Below are 11,744 nucleotides of genomic sequence, written 5' to 3' on the forward strand. Positions count from 1 at the left end.
CCCGTGCTGCTCTTGGGGATGAGCGCACGGTTGATACTCCTATGGAGCTTAATGTTAAGCTAAGTCCTACTGATGGTGATCCTCTTCCTGATCCCACTCGTTATCGCCATCTTGTTGGGAGTCTTTTTTATATTGCTGACACTCGTCCTGATATTTCTTATCCTGTTCATATTCTGAGTCAGTTTGTCTCAGCTCCTGCCACTGTTCACTACAGTCATCTCCTCCGTGTTCTTCGTTATCTTCGTGGCACGATCACTCGTCGCCTTTTCTTTCCTCGTTCCAGATCGCTCCAGCTCCAGTGCTACTCGGATGCTACGTGGGCGACTGATCCTACGGATCATCGTTCACTTTCTGCTTACTGTGTGTTTCTTGGTGGTTCGCTTGTTGCTTGGAAAACGAAGAAACAGATCGCGGTTTCCCGTTCCAGTGCTGAGGCTGAGTTGCGGGCTATGGCTTTGTTGATTGCTGAGGTTCAGGGTGGGCATAAAAACCGTGAAACCGAAAACCGAACCGAAGCCGAACCCGAACTAACCGAAATCTCGGTTTTTTCTATTAACCGCTATTTTTTCGGTTTCCATTTATACTAATCGAATTAAATTTGGTAGAATTCGTTTTTTAGCCCCACCAACCGAACAAGACCGAATAGACCGAATAGAGTAACCTACCATCAATTTGTGCATAAACCGATCATTCCATAGAAGCCCAATTGCGTTTGATGTTGCAAAAATTATTCATTCAATGTATGACTTTGGTCTTTGATGTACTAGCTTTTTCTGAATATAGCGTGAAGCCTGCATAATAGAACACGTCGCTCGAAGTCTTAGCTACCCCTTTTAATCGCTCACGAGTGATGCACCTGTACCACGAGTGCCGCAGCCTACCAAATAGCATCCCTCCACGATTGGTGCTCATTTGTCGATTTCTTGCACAGTTGATGTTTTTTGTGTTGATATATCAATCACTATTTGCTTTCTTCGGTGATGCCTACTATTTGTTCAACTGAGTAGGTTCATTCGGTTTTAACCAAAAACCGAACCGAATTTGTCGGTTAACCGAATCTTCAGTTTCCTAAATTTTCATGCCAATTTCGGTTACCATTTTTGAAAATCGAATTTGTTCAAAAACCGTAAAAAAAAAAATCGGTTAAAACCGAATGCCCACCCTGAGCTGAGGTGACCTGGTTACGGTGGTTGCTTGCAGATTTTGGGGTCTCTGTTACGACACCCACTCCACTTTTGTCTGACAGTACATGTGCTATCAGTATTGCACGTGATCCGGTCAAGCATGAGCTGACCAAGCATATTGGTGTTGATGCTTTTTATACACGTGCTCAGGTGCAGGATGAGATTGTTGCGGTTCATTATGTGCTTTCAGATTTGTAGTTGGCAGATTTTCTTTACGAAGGCACAGACTCGAGCGCAGCATGATTTCTTACTCTCCAAACTAAGTGTTGTGGATCCACCATGAGTTTGCGGGGGGGGGGGGGGTTAGATGTATATATCGGTATATTGTAGATTCCCCATATGTTAGGGGGCTTCCTGCATATTTGCACATGTACATGTACTATATATTGTGGCCTTTGGCCCCTGGTAATACAACAAGCATATTGCGTTAGAGGCTTTTTACGGTAGGGACAAGAAAATATTAGCCATCCAATGGACAGATCCAATGGTCCAATTTAATCAATACTAGTCATTTTGAGGAGTAGTATTTTTCCACCCAAGTATTAATTTGGCAGGCGCACCTCTAATAAAGAAAAACTTTCCTTTGCTTGATATTTCTTACAATAGATTTTATTTATAGGGAAGCTTCTAATACCTTCATTATTTCATTCCTTTATAAACAATCTGTGTATGCCTAGAGAATTTAGATCTTATTACAGTTCATATAGCGAAAAAAAAACGTATGTCGCCGAGTGGAGAAAGTATAAATGGAGTGCCCAAATCTCAACCGAGAACTTGGTCAATTATAAAAAAATGTTCATTTGTGTTTAGAAAATAACAAGAATGACAATAAATTTTCCACGTAGTGAAGTAATGTACTTGCTTTCAGAATAATTTTTTTGCATAGATAGATTTGGTGATTTTGGGTCGGTCGACCCCGTGGATGCGCGGCCTTAAGCTGTACTCCGCCAGCGTTGCGTCAACATCGCGTCCTTGCCACCAGGCCCGTCGGCCAATGCGGTTGAAGCGCCCCGGCCGAGCGTGCGAGTTCGATGTCGCGCTCATCTTGGAAGCACCGTGACCACGCTGGAATGTTCTGCGTCTTCACTGTCTGGCTTCGCTCCGTTGGCGTCATGTGTGCCCGCCGCTCGGCGATGAGGGCGCGCATCTCCAGTCCAGGTGACAGCGGTGGCGGAACAACGTAGCTGGTGTTAGAGATATGCCACCCGTGCGGCAGCTTGAACTGCACCGGCACTGGGACACGCTTCCAGTAGAGAACGTCAGAACAACCTCGGTTGACGCCGACGACCGTCCAGTACGCGTCGTTTTTAATGCGACCCGTCACATCCTGTCGCTGCCAAGGTGGCCCCACCCGCAAAACCCCCGTGGCGCTTCCCGCCAACGCGCCCGATCCGCACCCTTTGCGAAGGGGCCGATACGGGGTTGCCGGCGCTTCTATTGGGCTCGAAAATGCGCCGACGCTTTTTGGGGCGCGACTCACAATGGGAAAAAAACGATAACCGAAGACCGAAACCAAAAAGACCGAGACCGAACCCGAAAAGACCGAGACCGATATGACCGATAAAATATTGGGTAGAAAACTTTATAGACCGAATTAAGTTTGATCAATTCGGTTATTTTGTTCTTAGTAACCGAACTGACTGAATGCTATCGGGGCCGCCGGTGAAGATGCTCTAAGTGTCGCCGACTCCAGACCAGATGGTTCTTGGTTCAGGCCACCCTATTTTTTTGCAAGTTATTGTATTCTAATTTTAAATTGTTTAAATGATGTGATATTTTTCATTTGTTCGGACACCGACATATCTTTTAAAATATCCTATCTATACATGGTCCAGCAATAGGGCATGATCAAGCCTATCGAGATCCAGCCACTGGTAGTTTTTAAAATTCAAACAAATACTTAAATTGTATTCATATTTTATTATAATTTAAAAACTTAAATTAAATTATAATAAAATTTAAACCTAAACTAAACTAAAGCCCATCATTGCGGCGATGGTAGTAGAACAAGTTGTAGTCGAACTTCTCCTCCTCCCCGTCCTTGACGCTGCTAGGGCCGGTGGTTGTCCCTTCGCTGCCTCATCCCGAGCCGATGTCATCCTCGATGAGGTCAACGCTCTCAAGTCATTTCATGATTCTTTGAGGGCGAGCGTGAGCCCATGGCTGTAGTAGGGTTCGTCGGCGACACACACCAGTAGCTACCTACGGGCGTCCGCCAACGACACAAGTAAGCATAGGAAAGCCGCACCGATGACAAGATGCCTCGCTGATACGCGTACAGCACGCGACCGTTGGGAACCCCAAGAGGAAGGTGTGATGCGTACAGCGGCAAGTTTTCCCTCAGTAAGAAACCAAGGTTTATCGAACCAGTAGGAGCCAAGAAGCACGTTGAAGGTTGATGGCGGCGGAGTGTAGTGCGGCGCAACACCAGGGATTCCGGCGCCAACGTGGAACCTGCACAACACAACCAAAGTACTTTGTCCCAACGTAACAATGAGGTTGTCAATCTCACCGGCTTGCTGTAACAAAGGATTAGATGTATAGTGTGGATGATGATGTTTGCAGAAAACAGTAGAACGAGTATTGCAGTAGATTGTATTCGATGTTAAGAATGGACCGGGGTCCACAGTTCACTAGAGGTGTCTCTCCGATAAGAATAAGCATGTTGGGTGAACAAATTACAGTTGGGCAATTGACAAATAAAGAGGGCATGACCATGCACATACATGTTATGATGAGTATTGTGAGATTTAATTGGGCATTACGACAAAGTACATAGACCGCTATCCAGCATGCATCTATGCCTAAAAAGTCCACCTTCAGGTTATCATCCGAACCCCCTCCAGTATTAAGTTGCAAACAACAGACAATTGCATTAAGTATGGTGCGTAATGTAATCAACAAATACATCCTTAGACATAGCATTGATGTTTTATCCCTAGTGGCAACAACACATCTGTAACATCCCAAGTTTAAACAATAATAATCAAGAAAGAGAATTTCCCAAACTCAAAATTTGCAACAAATTAAAACTTTTTCTATGCATATAGTGCCACATATAGTTCATGCATATGAGTGATTTTCTTTTGTGCATTTGCCATGATGAGTGTTAGTATGTTGATCAATTGTGCTTAAACCCTAAAACAAGATCAACTAACCCTAATTTGAGAGGAATTGAAGAAATTGAGAAAAACCCATTTCTCCCTCACATACAACTTAGGCCAAATTGCAAATCTTCACCAAAGGCCATCTTTGTTTGATCTCTTGCTTGTAGAATGCTTAGATATGATAAACAAACACAATTGCATCATTGAAACAAGAATCAAACCAAAGGAAATCTCAAAACCTTCACACATAGGATAATGGTCATATGTCACCAAAATATTTTCTTCACCACTTTGCCCCTCCTTATCTTTCTATTCCTAAACTAAACTTGGTCAACCAATGCCATGTAATCCAAGACCTTGTCAAGGTGAGCAACTTTCATGTTGACCACCAGGGCTAGAGTTGACTAGGTTGACCAGAAATAATGTGCCAAGATGGAACCCGAAAATGTAAACAAGATAACCTCAAATTTGAATCTTTGCATTTCAACTCCAAATTGAATACCACCACCACCAATCCTTCACTCTAATTATATAAATGAGATGTACCAAAAAGATTTCCAAAATTCCTCAAAAATGTTCATGCGGCCATATGATCGAACACCTGGCAGGCATACTCTCAGATTTGTGTTACACACCATTGTCCTCTGGATATTAGCCTAAACCAAGTTTCCCTGGTGATCATCAGCTCCCTCTATGATCCCTGCATCGAGCCTAGCCTTTGTCTCCATCGTTTAAAGTAGAAAAGAGAGGAGAGAAGCACCATGCCATGCACACCCGGCCACCTTTGGCCAATCCTTCTCTGACCTCCCTCTCAACTTTTCTCCTTGTCCTGGAGCATCTCTGCAGCTCAAGGAACCTCACCGTACCCAGCCCTAGCTCGCCAAGCCACGACATTGGCCAGAACACGCGCGTCCAAAGCGTTGCCAGGACATGCCAGCACGCGCGCTCACCGCGCTCTGGCCGCGCCAGTACGTCGCGCACTCGAGCGTGAGCGTCCTCCCATGAGAAGGTTTGGGAGCTTGGTAGAGCTAGACGACGTGGTGCGATGTGTAATTATATAGTAGGTGATGCCTATCGCAACGGAGAGCATGCAAGATCATAAACAACACATAGATAGATTAATAATCAACATAGCATAGTATTCATTTATTCATCGGATCCCAACAAACACAACATGTGGCATTACAGATAGATGATCTTGATCATGTTAGGCAGCTCACAAGATCCAACAATGATAGCACAATTAGGAGGAGACAACCATCTAGCTACTGCTATGGACCCATAGTCCAGGGGTAGACTACTCACACATCACTCCGGAGGCGACCATGGCGGTGAAGAGTCCTCCGGGAGATGATTCCCCTCTCCGGCAGGGTGCCGGAGGCGATCTCCTGAATCCCCCGAGATGGGATTGGTGGCGGCAGCGTCTCTGGAAGGTTTTCCGTATCGTGGCTCTCGGTACTGGAGTTATTATCGACGAAGGCTTAAGTAGGCGAAAGAGGTAGGTTTAGGGGCGACGCGAGGGGCCCACACCACAGGCCGGCGCGGCCAGGGCTTGGGCCGCGCCGCCCTGGTGTGTGGCGGCCTCGTCGCCCCACTTCGTATCTCCCCCGGTGTTCTGGAAGCTTCGTGGAAAAATAAGATCCTGGGCGTTGATTTCGTCCAATTCCGAGAATATTTCCTTACTAGGATTTCTGAAACCAAAAAGAGCAGAAAACAGCAACTGGCTCTTCGGCATCTCGTTAATAGGTTAGTGCCGGAAAATGCATAAATATGACATAAAGTATGTATAAAACATGTAGGTATCATCACTAAAGTGGCATGAAACAGAAGAAATTATCGATACGTTGGAGACGTATCACTCGCCTACCACCGCCTAGGAAACCGTCGCCGCATTAATAAAAGTTGACCGACTGTTCGCCGATATAAAATTAGGCCGACCAACTCCGTACCAATGACGGCCTGCAGTAAACGATGTGGCATTGGCATCAGCTTATTTTTGGTGCTCCCGCTACAGTAGATTGGGCCGTGGTTGGTATGTTCTTAGGACAAATTAAGAACAAATATTTCATATCGAGATAAAAGAAATTACCCACCAAAATTGCCGAAATTTTGGTACTTGCAGAAAACATTTTGGATTTGTTACTTTTCATTCAAATAGAATCTAAATTACATGAAATTTCCTCAAATTTTCAAAGTAGGTATGATAAATTTCAGTTGCAGCCTACTGAAGTACAAGTAAATTCATGCGTGAAAAAATATCAATCGTAATGGCAGATTATGTGTGCGTCATTGACTGATGCTCGACACAGAAAATAACCTTGCACCCGAAATATGGTCCACGTGCTAGCCTGCTAGGGGTGAGTCGGTTAAAATTTAGTGGACAAAAAAAATACTATATGTCACTTGCATGCTTGGCAAGTAGGAACGGATTATCAAATTCTGACGTGACATATATGGTAACAAATCCACCTAAATCCATGTCATGATTTTCTTACCATGTAAGTTATCCAAAATACTACTGGTTCATATGACTAGTAAATTGTACCGTAAAATACCCCATTGCGTTAACAACCACAACATTGGATAATGATGCCAACGAGTGGAACTTTATATTAAGTAGGCTCGGCTCCCAAGCTCGAGTTGCAAGCTTTGGTTCACGATCATCTCCAAAATGCTCGATGAAACAAAAAAAAGTGTATGTTTCATTTATTAGAAATAGCCATAATCGGATGAAAATTTGAGCTTGCATCTAGGAGAGACACATACATTTTATTTGGCTCAAGCTCAGCACGATCATGTGCGAAATAGTCCATCCAGTTGAGTTTTGCTGAAAACAGCGAGCATGAGACAAAAACTATGTTGAGCAAACTCCAAACGGTCATCATATTCAAATATTTTGATACCCCCATATTATTGTCGAAGTGAATATGCTCCAAGAACTGTCCTGTCCAACCACCTATGCATTGCATCTCTCTATATTAATTTGCTCATCCTTTCTCTGGTGGTGCGGACACATTAAGATAACTCGCCCACTATATGTAAAAAGGGCTTTGAAATAATTGTCACAAAAGAGTATCAACTTCAAGTGTTTGCAATACTTATTTTCAACAGAGAAATACATGTAGATAAATCTGCTACAGTATTTTTTCCATGGTTAAGATAGCACAATGTGTATGGGTTATTTGTAGTCAAGAAGATTGACTGAATTTTGGAATACACTAAAATACGTCTAAATACATATGTATATAGATGAATCTGCAATACTTATTTGGAACGGGGAGTACAATGCGTAAGGGTTTGGTACGTAGTCTAAGACGATGGACTGAATTTCTGAATAAATGCGAGCATTGCATCACGCAACTTAACCGAGGAACGCACGGCCCACGGCTTGAGGTTGTCTTTGCACGCCTGCTTGAGCGTCTCCATTAGGTACTCTTGTGGCTGAAATGCGGTTATACTGGTACGAGAAATAACTGGTGGGAGTGGGACGATGGTCTTCTCCAGATAGACGTGTGCGGTGCCATGCTTGGACTTCCACACCAGCTGATACGCGGTTGCCTCAGTGCTGCGGTAAAGGAATTCTACAGCTTGTGGTAGCAGCACCTGGTCCAGCTCATCGAGGCCGATGTTTGCGTGCACGACGTGGAGCTTCTCTTCCGCGCCGATCACCCCGGCGGCGAAGCACTCGTGCTCGTGCGCCGGCGCCTGCAGGTCCATGGGGGAGTCGTCGTGTGGCATGATGTAGGTGTGCAGTTTGAGAGGGGGATGACCAGGGGCTGGCATCGCGACGAGCCGCTGCAGGGAGAACTTGATGACGTGCTCCGGAACCATACATCTGCTTCTTCCGTGGTCGTCGGTGCAACACAAGGGATCGGGGCGGAACCGCTGAACGAAGGCCCTGTGCAGACCGTCGCTCTCCTCCTGGCCAGCCATGGTGGCTGGTGGTGGAGACCAGTGGAAATCCTGTGTAGGCAGCTGGGTGAGCTCTGCCATGACGGCGTTGATGGTGGTAGGCCTGTAGCGGCACAAGGTGGACCGCAAGGTCTTGACCGCGGTCCCGATGATGTCGACGCTCTCGGAGAGACGCAAGACCATGAACATGTAGAAGCTCTCCATGGGCGCCATGGTGTCCGCGTAAACAAGGCTCACCGTGGCTTCTATGCCTCGGTCTGGGGAGTAGGCCGTCCTCGCGTGGAAATGGCGGTACTGACCTCCGCGCAGCATCTCGTAGTGCAGGAGCTCGCCGGCCATGAGCTGGCCGACAAGAGGGTTGGAGAAGGCGTACGGCCGCAGAGGTGTCCCGCCGAGACGCACGAACCTCAGGAACTCCTCGGCGTCGTCCGCCTGCCGCTCAAACCTCCTCACGGTGGTGCTGCTCGGCTGCTGCTGCTGGCCGTCGTCGCCGGCAAGAGCAGAGATAAACGACTTGGTCGCGTGGGCGATTCTTGTGGGGAGGTAAGCCCGTCTGAGCTGGTCTGTCCTGGCTTCATCCTCCGCAGCCCGCTGCTTGCATCTGCGCAGCGTGTCGTCGCACTCATGGGCGGCACGCTTGAGCTTCTTCCTCCACCGGAGCAAGGGCGCGTCAGTGATCAGCCACCGGTGTGATGCCTCCACCGCGGCCTCCATCTTGAGGGGGTGTTTGTTTGGGCTTTTGGCTTCGGCTTTTGGAAGCCAAAAAGCACCTAAATAGGTGCTTTTTGGCTTTTGGCTTTCGGAAGCCAAAAGTTAAGATTCTTGACTTTTGGCTTCCGAAAGCCAAAAGCCAAAAAGCACCTATTTAGGTGCTTTTTGGCTTCCAAAAGCCGAAGCCAAAAGCCCAAACAAACACCCCCTGATGTGCGCCATCTCCAGCCTCTCCATGCAGTCCCTCTGCTCCACTCGCTCCATCTTCCCAAGGAGGCCGGTCACGGTTCTGTTCACCGCTTCACTGATAACCGCGGAGCCAACAGCATCTGCCATGATGAGAGGGGCGAAATCTGCTCGAGGAAGAAAATGTCTAATTATGCTGTCAAGTGAGTTCACTACATGCATGGTGAATATATCAGTCGAAAAGCACAACCAAGCACTGTATGGTCCACAATGTATACTGTTTTCAAAGACCAAAATCTTCTCACGTCGTGAGATATGCATGAGAATGGAAAGCTACGTGACCAGTACTAGCGCGTGGTTCTTTTTGACGACCCGTCGAGAACGTTCAGGCAAATGTTCCGATTTTCTGCGCCAGACTGGATTGGTGACCCGTGACTCGGTCATTGTTAGATTGACGACTTGTTCTACGCAGCTTTCCTCCATACAACTGTCCAGATAATCGCTAGACCTTGTTGGTAAAGTTGCTTGCTTGCAAAAAAAAAAAAAAGGTACGTACTTCCTCCGATTCATAATCAGTCTAGTGGTTTCAGTATAAATTTGAAATAAAACCACGATCCTTATTATCGATTGGAGGGAGTAATTTGAATATAGTAAATCAAAATAATATGTTCTTTGTATCTATACTAATGGAAAGCTCACCAGTCGTACAATCCAAGCGACTACTAATTACTCCCTCAAGATCGGTTTATAAGTTCATTACGTGTTTCGAGAAAAAAAAAGCAATAATTTGATTTTAAAAAATTTGACATGCTTGCCATAAAAATTATATGATTTAATTTATATTCAAAAATATGAAGTTGTTAATTCCAACACATCCCCGCTTTAGTTTCCACTTTGCGAACAATAAGCTCCAACTTGTGCATTAATTGCACCTACTTTTTTGGAAGGGCTCAGTTTCTTTGCCGGCTAAAAAAAAAGAGGTGATTGCACCATTCATACAATAAGTTGTCTTTGATGTGCATCTTCATACAACATCTCTGAAAGTTTGGTGTAGTGGTACAAAACGTTGTGTGGCAGGTGCACCATTAATACAATTCAATGTAGAGGCGACACGTGGCAGTTTCGAGGCGGGAGATGCTGGTTTTCGCTGCAGCATTGAAGAAAATGGATAATAGCGAACACGTCCTTCCCCTCGCAAAACGGTCCTTGCTCTCTCTCTCTCTCTGGGCACAAATCACGCAGGACGTAGGTGGTTTCCTTTCTCCTCGTGTTTCGATGTTGGCGAGGACGGAGGCGATTTCGTAGGCCGATGATCTTCGCCGGGGACATTGGCGCGAGGAACCTCCGCACTACGGTACGCCTTGTCCTCTTCTCTGCTTCTCTGCTTCTCCGCGGAGCAGCGCCACGGCCATTGATGTCGCTTGGAAGATCTTGGTCATCTGTCAACGATTTGACGCACAAAATTCGTCGAAAACGTCATTTTAGTGCTTAAGGATCGTTTTGGGAAAGATTTTTATCGATATATTTGGTGATTTTTTTGCGACAATTAAAGTTGATCGGGAAATCTACGATTTTTTCAAATGAATAGGTCAATTCAGAACTGATGAATGCTTCTATTCCATTGCTGGTTTTGTGTTTGTAACAATGCAGCAGTCATTCAAATTTTTTTACACAGTTAAGGTGGAAATTGAAGGTGCACAAGTTAACTGAATATGAAGTTCGCAGTTCTAACTGAATTTTGACACTTGCATTGTTAACTGAATTTTAGGATAAATGTGCATGTAAAGTTTATGGGAATGAAATGTGTATACTATAGTTTCATGGTTTCTTGGAGATGATTTTGCACATGTTCAGATGATCCTGACAGGTTTATAGTTGAGTTGGATCACAATGGATTTTTCTTTGGTCTCAACAAGTATTTGCAGTATGTTAGTGGGTATGTGGATTATTTTTACAATTGCAGCACTAGTTTCTCAATTATGTGGCTTGAGGATTTTGTTAAGCATGGAGGGAATGAGATGAAAGAGAAAACAAAGTTCTACTGGTGTGTTCCTAGGAGTGATACGAGAGATGGCCTGTGTCTCATTCAAAATGATGCTGACATTATTGCAATGATGGTTGCTCCAAGAGAAGTGAAGACTCTGTTAATTATGGTGGATCATAATTTTTTTTGCAGGGGCTTGATAGATCTCATTGTTCCAATTCCTAGCAAATACACAGGAGATGGAGATGGAGCAGAGCAAGAGAAAGAGAAATATATTGATGAAGAACCTTTCTCCTCTACATGTCTTTCATCAGTAGAGCTACATAGTGAAGAAGAAGATGATGATGATGATGATGGTGACACCAAAAGTGATTTCTATGATAGTGATTACACTACTAGAAAAAGGATAATTAGTGGCGCACCACTTTTGGCTATTAGTGTTGCACGCCACTACTAACTGTTAGCAGTGGCGCACCAGTGGTGTACTATTGCTATCTGGCTTAGCAGTGGCGCACTACGTAGTGCGCCACTCTTAAATGTGAGAGGTGCACCACTAGACAAAAAGTCGGTGCGCCACTGCTAAAATTTGAAATCTGGATCTAGATCTAGATCTGGATCTGGCACATTTTTGTCAAAAAAATTTGCTCGTTATTTTTTCTC

General features: G+C 45.1%; 1 protein-coding gene across 1 annotated transcript; it reads right to left on the bottom strand.

Annotated features, from left to right (window-relative positions):
* Positions 1 to 7,559: 7,559 nt before the first annotated feature.
* LOC127329704 (uncharacterized) lies at positions 7,560 to 9,270 on the bottom strand. Its single transcript, XM_051356174.2, has 2 exons — positions 9,118 to 9,270; positions 7,560 to 8,952 (listed from the first exon to the last, which is right to left on the bottom strand). Exons 1-2 carry the CDS (start codon positions 9,248 to 9,250, stop codon positions 7,601 to 7,603), a joined length of 1,485 nt encoding a protein of 494 aa, XP_051212134.1. The 5' UTR covers positions 9,251 to 9,270; the 3' UTR covers positions 7,560 to 7,600.
* Positions 9,271 to 11,744: the final 2,474 nt, after the last annotated feature.

This window comes from Lolium perenne, chromosome 2 (assembly GCF_019359855.2).
Source record: "Lolium perenne isolate Kyuss_39 chromosome 2, Kyuss_2.0, whole genome shotgun sequence".
In the NCBI taxonomy this organism is placed as follows: Eukaryota; Viridiplantae; Streptophyta; class Magnoliopsida; order Poales; family Poaceae; genus Lolium; species Lolium perenne.